General features: G+C 42.9%; 1 protein-coding gene and 1 long non-coding RNA gene across 4 annotated transcripts in view; one reads left to right on the forward strand and one right to left on the reverse strand.

The window, feature by feature from the left end:
• The window catches only part of LOC137564365 (T-cell immunoglobulin and mucin domain-containing protein 4-like), a 30,838-nt gene extending 28,940 nt beyond the window's left edge, over window positions 1–1,898 (forward strand). For both annotated transcript variants that reach the window (XM_068278152.1, XM_068278153.1), the window contains exon 7: window positions 1,698–1,898. In XM_068278152.1, coding sequence (XP_068134253.1) covers window positions 1,698–1,761 — 64 coding nt within the window. In that variant the 3' untranslated portion in view covers window positions 1,762–1,898. The remainder of the gene's footprint in view (window positions 1–1,697) is intronic.
• LOC137564366 (uncharacterized) overlaps window positions 1–16,720 on the reverse strand; it is a 128,959-nt gene that overhangs the window by 55,573 nt on the left and 56,666 nt on the right. The window lies entirely within an intron of this gene.

Raw genomic sequence — 16,720 nt, forward strand, 5'->3', positions numbered from 1 at the left:
CCATTAACCATTTAGCATCCCCCCCTTCCCCCAACATACTGAGCATATAGGCTCTACAGCTAGCCATGGGCGGCCAGTGACTAAATCCAGCAGATCAATTACTCCCTGATAGAATGATGATACTTTTACCATCTTACACCACGAGATCACGATTGGATATCAGAAGAAAGAAATCTTACTGACAATCAGTTGTGGTATTATTTGGTTGGCATTTATATAGTGCCAACATCTTCCACAGTGCTGTACAGAGTATATAGTCTTGTCCCTTAGTCTCCCTGGCGGTATGATTATTTCTGGATCTTAGGGTCTTTTCAGCATGCTTTCTAAGCCTAAAACCAGGAAAAAAATAATGTCTTCCAGAAAGCCAGCAGCAGCCCCCAGCACTTACTCACCTCCCTGGGCTGCAGCGCTGCAATTCTCCCTTTGTCCTCCATGTGGCACTATAACCATGCAGTGTACCATGCCTATGAATATCTCACAAGAAGGATCCTGTGGGAGGTGAGTGAAAGCACCCGCAGAGTGCTAGACTCTGTGTAGAGCTCCCAGTGGATACCCCAAGTCAGGCTCGGGGTTACCGCCAGGGAGGTTAACTGTCTATTGGAGGGGCTCACAATCTGATCCTTACCATAGTCCTAGATCCATTTTAAGCACAGTACACTCTTTCAGTTATGATTGACCAATCAATGACCAATTTTATTACCACCAGGTAGTATGAAGGTTTAGCTACACAATATGCTCATAGTTTATAATATCTGTTGACCCCCATACTATGTAGAGGTGGTAAAATTGGTTCGTGATTGGCCAACCATAATTGAAAGTGTGTACCAGGCTTCAGACTAGGGGCATTCTTTTTCTGGAAAGCCAATTAACTTAAGTGTATGTTTCCGGGATGTGGGAGGAAACCCGGAGAAAATACACCCAAATATGTAGAGGACATACAGAGTCTGTGCAGATAGTGCCCTGGCTGGGATTTGAACGGTGACCAAGCGGTGCAAGGCGAGCGTGCTAACCGATATGCCACCGTGCTTCCCATATGACAAAAAACAAAAAGATCGATCTCATGTACCACCACCCTCTTCCGCCCTATTAATAAAGTGAATGGGAACCCAAAATTAAATAAAGTCAGATACTCACCTAAGGAGGCTTTGGGTCCCATAGAGCTTTGCCTCTCCACTCCCGGTCCCCGCTGTTGCACTGGCTCCCCGGTAGCAGTATTCGACCGTTTTGGTCAAATACCGCTGTTTCCCCGCTGAAGGGAGGCTTCGGAAATGCTTCGGGAGCTCGAGTCCTCCCGAAGACGGACCGCTCTGTATTGCGCACGCACGAGCGCCCTCTATGACGCACTCGCACGTGCGCAGTATGGAGCCACCTGTCTTTGGGAGGACTCTGCTCCCGAAGACTTCCGAAGTCCCTGTGGCAGGGGAGATGAACGGGGGAGTCAGCGCAGCACCGAGGGCACCGGGAGAGGAGAGGGGAGGCTCATTAGGACCCGAGCCTTCCCTCTCCTTAGGTGACTATCTGACTTTTTTTACGTAATTATGGATTCACGTTAGCTTTAAATATAAGTTAGTAAATTATCACATGCTGAGAACCTAATCTGTACATTACCAGAAAAAATCTCCTATAATTTTTTATATTGATATTGATTAGTAATGCAAAGCATTAAACTTTTTGGCTTTTCCAATTGTGTATTGCAGCCATATGTTGCTGGAAGACCTACAGGAGGAGACGCAAGAAGCAGAGCAGAATGTTTCTATATGACTCTGTAATATGTTTCCTGTGTAAAGGATGTTCCTGTGAATATATTAGCTATGTTATAAGATAAAAGACACATCCAGCTACGAAGGCAGCAAAGTTCCTCAACAAGATGTGTGTGTGTGTGTGTGTGTATATGTATATATATATATATATATATATATATATATATATATATATATATATATATATATATATATATATATATATATATATATATATATATATATATATATATATATATATATATATATATATATATATATATATATATATATATATATATATATAGTCTAAAACACATCAACATCATATAGCCAAATCTTCTGGTCTTTTTTAAAGGACCACTATCGTGAAAAAAGTAGGCAGAACAGAACCGACAGGTTTTGGGCCAGTCCATCTCTTCATGGGGGATTCTCAGGGTTTTTTTTGTTTTGAACAGCATTTCCTGAACAGCAGTTGCAAAGTCTAACTGACAATATAGTGTGCGAGTGAGTAGGGAGGCTGGAAGGCTCGGACTGGGCCACCATAGTACAGTTTTTTTCCCTCGGTGGGCTCTAAACCTCCCCTCCCTCACATAGGGCCCCCCCTCCCCTCCCTCACATAGGGCCCCCCCTCTGTGCTCCCCCTCCAGAATTGCAGCCAGTCAGCCAGCGTGGCTTACCGAGAGCGATAGCTCTGCGTGCCGCTGGTCTGGTCTTCTGACATGATACTGTCCAATCACGCTCTCACTGTACTTCCTGGGAGAGCGTGATTGGACAGTGCAGTGCAGAAGACCAGACCAGCAGTGGCACGCAGAGCTCTCTGACTCTCGGTAAGTGATTCTCGCTCGCTGCCGCGCTGGCTAGCTGCAATTTTGGAGGGGGGAGCATGGAAGGGCTCCAGGTGAGGGGGGGGAGGTGCAAAATTTCTAGAGTACATGCGTATGTGAGCCCAAAATGGGGGGAGAGGGGATCGGGGGGGACCAAGCTAAAGCTTTCCTGGTGGGCCCTTAGTGTCCCAGTCCGACCATGGAGGCTGGAACCCACTAGAGCAATTTTCTGAGCATTTCGGGAGCGATTCAAACAGCTAGTGATTTCCTTAAACGCTCCACTAATGTTAATGGATTGGCCAAATTCCACTGGCGCGATTACGAAATTGCAAAATGCAGGACATGCAGCATTTTTCACGTTTAGCGTTAGCGTTTCTGCAATGTAAAGTATATAAACGCTGGCGTAATCGCTCATCAAAACCTGCACAGAGCGATTTTGCTAGCGTTTTGAAGTTACTGCACACTGGTCCTTTCAATTAATTTTAGTTTTTTTTACAATCAGAATTAAAAACGGTAATCGCTACATAATTGCTGGCAAGAACCTTACACTTTTTAAAATCGCTTACAAAACGCCCATACAAATGCTAGCAATTGCGATTAGCGATAGCAATTTGTAGTGGGTTCCAAGCTTCCAGGAAATGCAGTTGAAAAGAGAGAAAACCCTGAGAATCCCCCATGAAGAGATGGACTGGCCAAAAACCTGTCAGTTCTGGTAGATTTTAACTGCCTACTTTTTTCACGATAGTGGTCCTTAAGGGCTCGTTTCCACTATTGCGGTGCAGAATCGCCTGGATTCCACCGCTGTTGAAATTCCATGAATTAGCATGCGGATGCGAATTTTTGCGCGTTTTTTGCCGCGAATTCGCATGCGAATTCGCATAGGTAAGGGTATATGCGAAATTAACCATGTCACTGCCTTTTTGAATTACATTGGTACCTATGCGAATTCGCATGCGAATTCGCATGAAAATTCGCATACCATAGCCGCATGCGAATTTCCTATTAAATACATTAGCGGCGATTCGCATGCATTCCACTCGCAGGCGAATTCGTTGGCTCTTTTGTGCGTTTTTTTACCGCTGAAAAAAACGCACCTCAACAACGCTACAGTGGAAACAGGCCCATCCACTTGCATTACATGTGCGAATCTGCATGCGTTGGACGCATGCAGATTCGCGATAGTGGAAACGAGCCCTAAGTCGCAAGGCTGTGAAAATTAGGTTATCAATCATGCATCAGGCCAAGTAGTGATAAGCCCAAGCACCTTATAAATATGCAAATATGGGTCCAGCCCTCTCAATCGCACAAGACTCCTGGAAGACTTGGACCAGATCACCAATAACAAGTTTGATGTTTATGTTCTGTTATGATTTTTGTGTGTGTGTTTCGAAATGTTTTTGGTGTTTGTGTACTGCTCTGACTAATAATAATAAAAGTATTGTAATATAAATAATGAGTTCAAATATTATTTGTGACATCCCGGTGTACTAAAAGCACCTGCCCAAGATTTGGCCAAATCACTGAGGCTAGATACATAGTGGGACGTTGCGTTTTGATGCAACGTTAAAGTCGCAACGCAAACTTACAACGCAACGTGCCAAAAAAGTCGCAACGCAGCGTTAACATCGCATATAGCAGATACAGTAGAAAATACAGGCAATGAAATGCTTCCAAGTCATTACTGAGCATATGCAAACAGTCCAACGCAGCTGATAATGTGTATAACGCACAGCATGCTGCACTTTCACTTAACGTGCAGCGTTAGACACCAACGCAACGTGTGCACTGTGAACGGCGCATTGACTTTTCATTGCAGTGCGTTATTCTGCTTTAAATGTTTTAACGTGCGACTTTAACGTCCCACTGTGAGCCTTAATCCTCCTCCGTTGAAAATTAAAATTGCATGTCTGTAGATTTGGCTGCACCACCAAAAATATAAAAGGATAGAACAAGATCGGACAGGTGGGGGTATTATTAAAAAAAAATTACCCCAAACAGAAACTGCATGGTTATATCACAAGAAAACATTGGTTTTTTTCTTGCTAAACCACTTCACCCCCAAGAGTTTTTTACCCTAACAGACCGATCTTTTCCTGTCAGAACTCCTCCCCTCCTAACTTTTACTACTAATCACAACAAAATGATCTAAACCTTGTTTTTTGCCACTAATTAGGCTTTTTGTGGCGATACCTATTTTCAGTAATTACTTTATTTTTTGATGCATTTTATTGAAAAAAAAAAAGAAAAAAAGTACCGGTACACTATTTTTCCAATTCCATCCCTTATTGTTTTAAAATAAGCAATGCTGCTATAAAGAAAACCCACACATATTACAGTCCCAGCTATCACATCATTTAAATTATGTTCCTAGTACAATGTATGGCGACAATCTATTATTTGGAAATATAGGAGTAATTTGTGCTTTTGGTGTCCAGTCCATAATTACAAGCCATTATGTAGTAAAATAACAGTAATATACCCTCAGTTTAAACAATTTTTTTTTTGGGGGGGGGGGGGGGCTTTGAAGGAATTAAATATTTTTTTTTAATTTATAAATGTATGGTGTGTATGTATAATTTTACTTTGTCACCATTAGATGGCACTGCAAACTTTATCCTGGTTTACCTGGTTCACTTTTTTTTTTTTTTTACATTTTACTGTAGTTTTACTACTTCCTTTTATTATGAATGCACATGGCCCCTAATCGGGGTCATGTCCATTCATTTCAGACATTGTGATTGATTGGGGGAACACTTGCTCCACTTCACCAATCACCGATCTTCGTGTTCCAACGGGCATGAGCGATGGACAAACGCGCACATGCACGACGATAGGGGCGAGTGATGCATTAAAAGGTCCTGGAGCCATTAAGAGGCTCCAGCAAGATGTTTTAATGCAGCGGCTTGCCATTAAGAGGTTAAACATTGAAACTTACTTAAATTGTTTTATTAAAGCAAACCTGAAGCAGGAAAAAAAATTATGTAATTGTATGTGTAGTAAAGATAATGAATAGAATATTCGTAGCAAAGAAAAGAGTCATTTTTATTTTCAGTTATATAGCTTTTTTTTTTTTTTTTTAATAACTTTCCCTCATACTGTCAAAGTTGCAGTTTTAAAACCATACTCTACTGTATTTGACCCAGGTTGACTCGAATAGCTCAGAGAAGCTCTTTAGTATAGATATCAACTAAAGTCTTTAAACTCTTCCTGTTCTGGAAAACATGACACTCTCTTCTTTGCTACTAATGTCTTCTTAGCTGTACTACACATACAATTCATTATCGCATAAGTTTATTTTCATTTGAGGTTTGTTTAAAGTAAATCAGAGCTCCTGAAAAGAAAAAGTTTGATACATACCTGGGGCTTCCTCCAGCCCTATAAGCTCGGATCACTCCACTGTCTGCAGCTTCAGGAACCGGGTCCCGTCACTTCTGTCAGTTGCGGCCAGTCTGACGTAAGAGAAGTGCACGCTTTGTGTATCTGCAGGAGGCGCTGAAGAGATACGTAGAGTGCGCACTTCTCCTACGTAGACTGGCCCGACTGACAGAAGTGACGGGAACCTGTTCCCGAAGCTTTAACAGTGGAGGACGGCGGCGTGGGAGCGATCCAAGCTTATAGGGCTGGTGGAAGTCCCAAGTATGTATAAAACTTTTTTTCCAGTAACACTCCAGGACAGGTACACATTGAGACTTGGCTCCTCCCAGGAACAGGAAATATCCGTCAGCCTCTCTATAAGTTAAAGATGGACCAAGGGTCAGGCAGTGTTGGATATTTCCTGGTCCAGGAACCAGGTCTCTCTATGTGTGCTCGCTGTCCCGGAGAGCCTGGGTGGCTAGGGATATGTTGGCACAGAACGGACCTGGATGTCTATGGAGGTCCGTTCCCCTGTGGAGTACCTGTGGGTGTGAGCTTTTTAGCGCTGGCTCCCAGTGGACTTTAGCCCTGTTGGTCGGCCTGGAGAAGGAAGGTTTCGCTTCAGGAAGGGCTGCCCTGAGGACTCGTCAGGCGGAGGCAGCGGCGCGGTAGAGGACGTCCGGAGGATGCGCATGGTGGAGTGCGGAAGTCCTCCGGCCGCGACCTCCGGAATTACTTCCGGGTCGCGTGACGTCACTTCCGGTTGGCCGGATGAAGAGGGGCAGCCGCCCGGAGTTCTCCGCATACGGCGTCTCGCACATTGTGGAGAATGTCGGAGGTAGAGCAGGAGCCAGGAAGGGTAAGACTGCTCTGTGGAGACCCGGGCAGCGGTGGTGACCCTTGTGGGGGCAGCAAACCATGCGCAGCACAGGGATTATTGTGAGCTGCATGGAGCCCGATATTGTTTATAAGGGAAAGCTGTGGGGAATGTAAAGTTGCTCCCTTGTTTTGCACAGTGATTATATATGTGCAACAGGCTTGGATTGTATTTGTTGTTTAATGCAAAATATCCATAATATGCAAAGTGGTTTTTTGATGATATTTATGACAAACACACACTTGCTTTATTTTTGCTAAATAATCAATGCATATAGCAATATAATGAAACAGATGGCATTTTGTTAGAGACAAGTTAGTTTTTTTCTTTTTTGTGTTGTTGCAGGGCACTACTCCAAATGTACCTGACCCTGCAAAGCCCTCTAAACGGTGCCCTGTGTGCAATACAACAGGCAATCCTGCATCAACTAAGTTGCTATGCAAGGATTGTACTTACAAAGTCATGAAACAAGAATCAGCGTCTCAGAGAGATATTCAGGCTCTGAGACAGGATTTGAAAGATACATTAAAGAGAATCTGTATTGTTAAAATCACACAAAAGTAAACATACCAGTGCGTTAGGGGACATCTATTACCCTCTGACACAATTTCGTCGCTCCTCGCCGCATGAAAAGTGGTTAAAAACAGTTTTAAAAAGTTTGTTTATAAACAAACAAAATGGCCACCAAAACAGGAAGTAGGTTGATGTACATTATGTCCACACATAGAAAATACATCCATACACAAGCAGGCTGTATACAGCCTTCCTTTTGAATCTCAAGAGATCATTTGTGTGTTTCTTTCCCCCTGCAGCTATCTTCCACTGAAGTTTCAGGCTGCTCTTTTCTTCCTGCAAACAGCTTTGCCCTTGTTTGTAATTCCTCAGTATGTGAAAGCCCAGCCAGCTCAGAGGACGATTTATTCAGCTTGTAAAAGAGAAGAGAGAAGCTGCCCTAATCTAAATAATACACAGGCAGTGTGCATAGAGGGGCCTGGAAGAGGGAATTCATAGCAGAACCACAACACTGAAGAACTTGTCAGCCTTCCAGACACAGGCCGACAAGTCTGACAGGGGAAAGATACATTGATTTATTACAGAGACTGTGATAGCAGAAAGTGTTGCAGTAAGCCAGAACACATTAGAATAGCTTTTTGAACTTGTAGGATGATAAAAAACAGGATGCAATTTTTGTTACGGAGTCTCTTTAAAGGAGTTTAAGGCTACGTCTGTACCTTATAAACCAGACACACCAGCTGAAGTACAGGCTGATCAAGCCACTCAGCCTAAGGGGTCTGAAGTAATTATCCCCAGAAAAGCTACTAGCAAGACTAATAAGCCCGTTATTGTTTCGGATGAAGAGGAAGTTAGCGATAATGAGAATGTTTCTGCAAGTTCTATGGAAGCACAGGAAATAGAAAATAAACCATCAAAGTTTAAATTTCCTGTGGCAGAGACTGAACATGAGAGGTGCTAAATTCACTGCACATTGATTGCTGTGTTTGTTGTCCCCGTCTTATTGCCTGAGGAAGTGGGTCTGTTTCCACGAAACGCGTTGCAGATTTTGGGGTACTATTGAATAAATGTATTCGTTTGATTTGATGACAGACCTTGGTGTCTAATTATTGAGGGGAAGTCCACCACTTTCCCTCCCGGCAATTTTTAACAATTTTATATTAATTTTATTCTGCTGGCGCCTCTGATCACCTACCAGTATACTCTGAAAACTGTGTTTCTAGTAGCAATCACGTCTGCTAGGCGCATAAGTGAACTCCAGGCTCTTTCACACAAGGAACCATACTGTTCATTCTTCAATGATCGTGTTGTACTCCGAACTAGTCCAGAGTTCCTTCCAAAAGTGGGAGACATGTTCCATAGAACACAGGAGATATTACCATCTTTCTGTATGGATCCAACAACAGAAAAGGAAGCTAAACAACATAAGTTGGACGTTCGTGAGAATTTAATAGCCTACCTGGAAAAAGTCAAAGAGTTCAGGAAGTCAGAGTCATTATTCATTAATTATGTAGGTAGATCCAAGGGATTGAAGGCATCCACAAAAACCATAGCCAAGTGGATTAAAGATTGCATCATAGAGTCATATAAGATCATGGGTAAAGATCCTCCAGTGAACTTGAAGGCCCATTCCACCAGGGCAGCCGCAACTACGTGGGCTTGCAGGGCAGGTACGTCACTGTTGAACATCTGCAAGGCGGCAACCTGGAAGTACTTGGGAACCTTCATGAGGCACTATCGACTGGATCGATTAACGGAGACCGATCAGGACCTCGGAAGAACTGTCTTAAAGGCAGTTAGCCCACCCTGAGGTTGGTGATTGATTTCTTGCTTATCATCTCAATGTGTACCTGTCCTGGAGTGTTACTGGAAAAACCAGGAGTTAGCTCACCTGGTAACGACATTTTAAGTAACACTCCAGGACAGGTGGGGGTACCCACCCCCATATATATCAAATATTGCATGATATACATGTTATGTGCATAAAAATGTAATATAGTAGGGTTATGTTTAGTATATTGTTCCTGTTCCTTTATATTATACTGCCTGACCCTTGGTCCATCTTTAATTTATAGAGAGGCTGACGGATATTTCCTGTTCCTGGGAGGAGCCAAGTCTCAATGTGTACCTGTCCTGGAGTGTTACTTAAAATGTCGTTACCAGGTGAGCTAACTCCTGGTTTCTTTTTAGAAGCTCTGGTTTACTTTAAGGCAAAGATGAGTAATTATTTTAATATGTATAATGTTACAATAATTTACTGTTAAATAGGAATCCCTTTTTAAGCAGTTTTATAATGGCCATAGAAGGATTAACCTCCCTGGCGTTCTATTAAGATTGCCAGGGCGGCTGCGGGAGAGTTTTTTTTTAATTAAAAAAAAACGATTCCATGCAGCCAACTGAAAGTTGGCTGCATGAAACCCCACTAGAGGGCGCTCCGGACGCATCATTCTGATCGCCTCCGGCGATCAGAATTAACAAGTAAGGCCGCAATGAGCGGCCTTCCTTGTTTTGCTTACCTCGTCGCCATGGCGATGAGCGGAGTGACGTCATGGACGTCAGCCGCCTCCGATCCAGCCCTTAGCGCTGGCCGGAACTGTTTGTTCCAGCTACGCTGGGCTCGGGCGGCTGGGGGGACCCTCTTTCGGCGCTGCACGTGGCGGATCGCCGCGCTGCGGCGGCAATCAGGTAGCACACGCGGCTGGCAAAGTGCCAGCTGCGTGTGCTGCTTTTTATTTGATCAAAATCGGCCCAGCAGGGCCTGAGCGGCACCCTCCGGAGGTAATGGACGAGCTGAGCTCCTAATGTTTTATTTCTTAGCTGTACTACACATACAAATCATTATATCATTTTTTTTTTTTTTGCTTCAGTGTCTCTTTAACTTCAATGGAAGTCTGTGCTACTCGTGTGTGTGCGTCTATTCCCTAGATGGCCAGCAGGTGTCGCTGCATACACAGACGTATGAAAAGTAGCAGAGTATTGTACCATGTTAGCCATGAGTAAAAGCAGGAAGTCTTGAGTCTGTATGATACCATTTATTGGCTAACTTAAAGGATACCCAAACTAACATGTGACATGATGAGATAGACATGTTTATGTACAGTGCCGAGCACACAAATAACTATGCTGTGTTCCTTTTTTTCTTTCTCTGCCTGAAAAAGTTAAATATCAGGTATGCAAGTGGCTGACTCAGTCCTGACTCAGACAGGAAGTGACTACAGTGTGACCCTCATTGATAAGAAATTCAAACTATAAAACACTTTCCTAGCAGAAAATGGCTTCTGAGAGCAAGAAAGAGGTAAAAAAGGGGAATTTCTTATCAGTAAGGGTCACACTGTAGTCACTTCCTGTCTGAGTCAGGACTGAGTCGGCCACTTGCATACCTGATATTTAACTCTTTCAGGCAGAGAAAGAAAAAAAGGAACACAGCATAGTTATTTATATGCTAGGCACTGTACATACACATATCTATCTCGTCATGTCACATGTCACTTCGGGTATCCTTTAACCAGTTCGCATTCAGTCGTTTTTCACTTCATGCATCCGAACAATGTTCACCTCCCATTCATTAGCCTATAACTTTATTACTACTTATCACAATGAACTGATCTATATCTTGTTTTTTCCGCCACCAATTAGGCTTTCTTTGGGGGGTACATTTTACTAAGAGCCACTTTACTGTAAATGCATTTTAAAAGGAAGAATAAGAAAAAAACGGAAACAAATCATTATTTCTCACTTTTCGGCAATTATAGTTTTAAAATAATACATGCCTCCATAATTAAAACCCACGTATTGTATATGCCCATTTGTCCCGGGTATTACACCATTTAAATTATGTCCCTATCACAATGTATGGCGACAATATTTTATTTGGAAATAAAAGTGGTGAACAAGTGGTTACAGGCAGCACCCAACCATCTAGATGCGACGTGCTATTGGTCGTTGTCCCTCTGTCTCCAGGAACAGCAAGCAGGAACTCCAAGAGAAGAGACCCAGCACCGTCTTCAAGTGTATTATAAGCTCTTTTATTTATTTAAGGCATCAAAAAGACAAAAAGGGCAAGTCTGTGCGACGTTTCGAGAGGCGACGCCTCTCTTTCTCAAGCTGACAAGCCCTCTGAATACATAAGACACAATCAGCCTTAAATAGTCCTTGCTCCACTAGGGAGCCAATCAAAATGGTCTGGACGCCCTGTCATCAACCAATTAGGTTAAGTTCCTGCTTGCAGGCCCTCCCATCTGGTGGAGGACCTGATGGGGAACTACATCTATTTATACACTCCAATCATTTTAAAATGGCCGCTAGAGGGCCGACCAATGGGGGTAGAGCATGTTCTGAATGGAAAAACCGTCATTCAACCGTCATGCGGAAATCCGCATTGAAAATCCGCATGTGGTTGCGTTCAATGCGTATGCGTAAAAACGTACGCGTAAAACCATATTCCAATACTATGACCACGCGGAAATCCGCATTGGATATCCGCATATGGTTAAAATTAATGCGTATGCGTAAAAACGTACGCGTAAACACCCGGAAGCAAAAAATCGTCTAAACCATAGACGTTTCAATCCAATCGCCTATACCGGTTACGCATAAAATTGATCTATACCGATTGAAAAATGTACATGCTCCTAACCCTAATAGGAATGAGTGTCAACAATATATAATATATGATAAGAGAAATCTGAAAAAAATATAAAAAGGAAAAAATGACAAAACTCACGCTAGGTGTCTGGCGGCCACCCACAGCGGCGGCCAGACACCGAACGTCACAAAAAATGAATATAAACCACATCTCACCCTCCCAGACCGGCGTCCGTCTTAATCGCGGCGGCCAGTCTGGGCTAGCGAGAACAAAATTACCAATTCTGTCCCGACTGGCGTCCATCCCTGGCGGCCACTCGGGAAAGAAACAGGCAAAAAATCAAAAAATATATGCTTTGAAGGCCAGCCCGGACTGGCGGCCACATATCAGCGGCGGCCAGTCCAGGAGAGCCAACAAATCAACATAGTCAATAAATATATTTTTTCAAAACAAATAATAAGTTTTGCTATAAACTCCTCTCCCTGCCGGCCGGCGGCCACCAATTGTGGCCGCAGGTCGGGAAGGATCGGGAAAAAAAGAAAACAGAACCAACCCAAAAAGGAGACTCCAGGCGTCCAGACCAAACAATAAACAACAAGACATCTATCTATAAACACATGGACCCAACTCGCACTCCCGGTTAAGACCCCCTGGACCAAGGGCATCCAGCTTCCTAATCCAAAACAACTCCCGTCTCAATAATAATTTGACCCTATCACCCCCCCTGCGTGGTGGGGGGACAGAGTCAATCACCTGGACCCTCAACTGGCTAACACCATGGCGGCAGGCAGAAAAATGGCTAGCAACCGCTTGTTCAGATGTGCCCGAGCGGATAGCTGACTTATGCGCGGAGATGCGCATTTTAAGTATCTGTGTGGTCATCCCCACATAAATCAATCCGCAAGGGCAGCGAAGAAGATATACAACATATGCAGAGTCACATGTGTAATAACCATTAATTGAAAAACGTTTCCCTGTAGTAGGGTGTGTAAAAGTATCTCCTTTAACAATGGAATTACACATATGACACGACAAACAGGGAAAAGTCCCTTTTCTTGTAGTAGTTAAATTGGCAGTTCGAGAGCCAATATCTGCCCTCACCAAAGTGTCACCAACTGTAGGAGCCCGTCTATATGACATAAGTGGATATTCCTGAAATTCCTTAACCTGTGGAAAACCTTGTTTTAATAAAGGCCAATGTTTCCTAACAATTTTCTCAATTTGTTTGGAATTGGTTGAAAAAGTAGTGACCAGAGGAATCCGATCGATCTGTCTGGAGCGTGATCTTTTAGTTGGGGAGGATCGGCTAAAGGGATTGCACAAATCTAGAGGATAATCTCTTTGAATAAATCTATTGGCCATTTCCTTCAGACGTGTATCTCTCAATGTCGCATCAGACACTATTCTATTAACACGTTCAAATTGATTTTTTGGAATGTTATTGGCAATATGGGAAGGATGGAAACTTCTATAATGGAGTAACGCATTTCTATCAGTAGATTTCCTAAATATATCGGTGGTCAATTTTCCACCAACTTTCGTGACCACCGTGTCCAAGTATGATACAGAATGAATACTACAAGTATACGTTAGGGAAATGTATGGACAACATGCATGCAGATCTTTAATAAAGCATTCGAGGGTCGAACGTGGCGGGGGCCACGTTCGACCCTCGAATGCTTTATTAAAGATCTGCATGCATGTTGTCCATACATTTCCCTAACGTATACTTGTAGTATTCATTCTGTATCATACTTGGACACGGTGGTCACGAAAGTTGGTGGAAAATTGACCACCGATATATTTAGGAAATCTACTGATAGAAATGCGTTACTCCATTATAGAAGTTTCCATCCTTCCCATATTGCCAATAACATTCCAAAAAATCAATTTGAACGTGTTAATAGAATAGTGTCTGATGCGACATTGAGAGATACACGTCTGAAGGAAATGGCCAATAGATTTATTCAAAGAGATTATCCTCTAGATTTGTGCAATCCCTTTAGCCGATCCTCCCCAACTAAAAGATCACGCTCCAGACAGATCGATCGGATTCCTCTGGTCACTACTTTTTCAACCAATTCCAAACAAATTGAGAAAATTGTTAGGAAACATTGGCCTTTATTAAAACAAGGTTTTCCACAGGTTAAGGAATTTCAGGAATATCCACTTATGTCATATAGACGGGCTCCTACAGTTGGTGACACTTTGGTGAGGGCAGATATTGGCTCTCGAACTGCCAATTTAACTACTACAAGAAAAGGGACTTTTCCCTGTTTGTCGTGTCATATGTGTAATTCCATTGTTAAAGGAGATACTTTTACACACCCTACTACAGGGAAACGTTTTTCAATTAATGGTTATTACACATGTGACTCTGCATATGTTGTATATCTTCTTCGCTGCCCTTGCGGATTGATTTATGTGGGGATGACCACACAGATACTTAAAATGCGCATAAGTCAGCTATCCGCTCGGGCACATCTGAACAAGCGGTTGCTAGCCATTTTTCTGCCTGTCGCCATGGTGTTAGCCAGTTGAGGGTCCAGGTGATTGACTCTGTCCCCCCACCACGCAGGGGGGGTGATAGGGTCAAATTATTATTGAGACGGGAGTTGTTTTGGATTAGGAAGCTGGATGCCCTTGGTCCAGGGGGTCTTAACCGGGAGTGCGAGTTGGGTCCATGTGTTTATAGATAGATGTCTTGTTGTTTATTGTTTGGTCTGGACGCCTGGAGTCTCCTTTTTGGGTTGGTTCTGTTTTCTTTTTTTCCCGATCCTTCCCGACCTGCGGCCACAATTGGTGGCTGCCGGCCGGGGGGGAGAGGAGTTTATAGCAAAACTTATTATTTGTTTTGAAAAAATATATTTATTGACTATGTTGATTTGTTGGCTCTCCTGGACTGGCCGCCGCTGATATGTGGCCGCCAGTCCGGGCTGGCCTTCAAAGCATATATTTTTTGATTTTTTGCCTGTTTCTTTCCCGAGTGGCCGCCAGGGATGGACGCCAGTCGGGACAGAATTGGTAATTTTGTTCTCGCTAGCCCAGACTGGCCGCCGCGATTAAGACGGACGCCGGTCTGGGAGGGTGAGATGTGGTTTATATTCATTTTTTGTGATGTTCGGTGTCTGGCCGCCGCTGTGGGTGGCCGCCAGACACCTAGCGTGAGTTTTGTCATTTTTTCCTTTTTATATTTTTTTCAGATTTCTCTTATCATGTATTATATATTGTTGACACTCATTCCTATTAGGGTTAGGAGCATCTACATTTTTCAATCGGTATAGATCAATTTTATGCGTAACCGGTATAGGCGATTGGATTGAAACGTCTATGGTTTAGACGATTTTTTGCTTCCGAGTGTTTACGCGTACGTTTTTACGCATACGCATTAATTTTAACCATATGCGGATATCCAATGCGGATTTCCGCGTGGTCATAGTATTGGAATATGGTTTTACGCGTACGTTTTTACGCATACGCATTGAACGCAACCACATGCGGATTTTCAATGCGGATTTCCGCATGACGGTTGAATGACGTTTTTTCCATTCAGAACATGCTCTACCCCCATTGGTCGGCCCTCTAGCGGCCATTTTAAAATGATTGGAGTGTATAAATAGATGTAGTTCCCCATCAGGTCCTCCACCAGATGGGAGGGCCTGCAAGCAGGAACTTAACCTAATTGGTTGATGACAGGGCGTCCAGACCATTTTGATTGGCTCCCTAGTGGAGCAAGGACTATTTAAGGCTGATTGTGTCTTATGTATTCAGAGGGCTTGTCAGCTTGAGAAAGAGAGGAGTCGCCTCTCGAAACGTCGCACAGACTTGCCCTTTTTGTCTTTTTGATGCCTTAAATAAATAAAAGAGCTTATAATACACTTGAAGACGGTGCTGGGTCTCTTCTCTTGGAGTTCCTTTTTGGAAATAAAAGTGCATTTTTTCCGTTTTGCATTCATCACTATTTACAAGCTTATAATAAAAAAAAAAAAAGAAATATTTCATCTTTACATATATATTTAAAAAGTTTAGACGCTTAGGTAAATATTTGTGTGTTTTTTTTTTTTTTATTGTAATGTTTTTTTGTTTTTTTTAATTAAACATTTTATGTGGGTATTTTTGGGAGGGTGGGATTGAAATTGTATTTTTTTTTGTAAATATATGTGTATTTTTATTTATATTTAACATTTAGATGTAGTTTACTTTTTGGCCACAAGATGGCAGCCATGAGTTGTTTACAGTGACGTCACTCTAAGCGTACCACGTACGCTTAGAGCGACATAGGAAGCAGAAAAAGCGTAGCTTCCGAGAGAAGCTGTCGCTTTTTCTGCGGGGGAGAGGAATCAGTGATCGGGCACCGTTGCCCGATTCACTGATTCACTGGCTAACAAACCGCCGGCCGGGAGCGCGCGTGCACGCGCGCGATCGGCCGCGTGGACGCGCAGGAGCGCACATGGCTTCCTGGACGTGAGTTTCACGTCCAGGAATGTCAAATAGTTAAAGTGGGATGAATCTCCATATGAACTAAAAAAAAAAAAAAAAAAAAGTAAGCAATTACTTATCTCACCTATCGTTGTTTTTAGTGTTCACTGTTAGATTTAGAAGACAAGGATATGAACAAAAGAAAATAACATTTCTGCTGGTTTCTATCTTTACTGTTTCTCTGAAAAGTGACATCACTACTGCCCTTTTTCTTTTTCTTTTTTTCATTTCTGCTCAGTGTTAATTATCCTTTCATACTGCCACAGCTTACTGCCCCTCCCACAGAAAACATTACCTAGGCAACAGGCTTACATTACTGTGTAAACTTTTCAAAGGATTGAGGATT

This window comes from Hyperolius riggenbachi, chromosome 3 (assembly GCF_040937935.1).
Source record: "Hyperolius riggenbachi isolate aHypRig1 chromosome 3, aHypRig1.pri, whole genome shotgun sequence".
NCBI classification, from domain to species: domain Eukaryota; kingdom Metazoa; phylum Chordata; class Amphibia; order Anura; family Hyperoliidae; genus Hyperolius; species Hyperolius riggenbachi.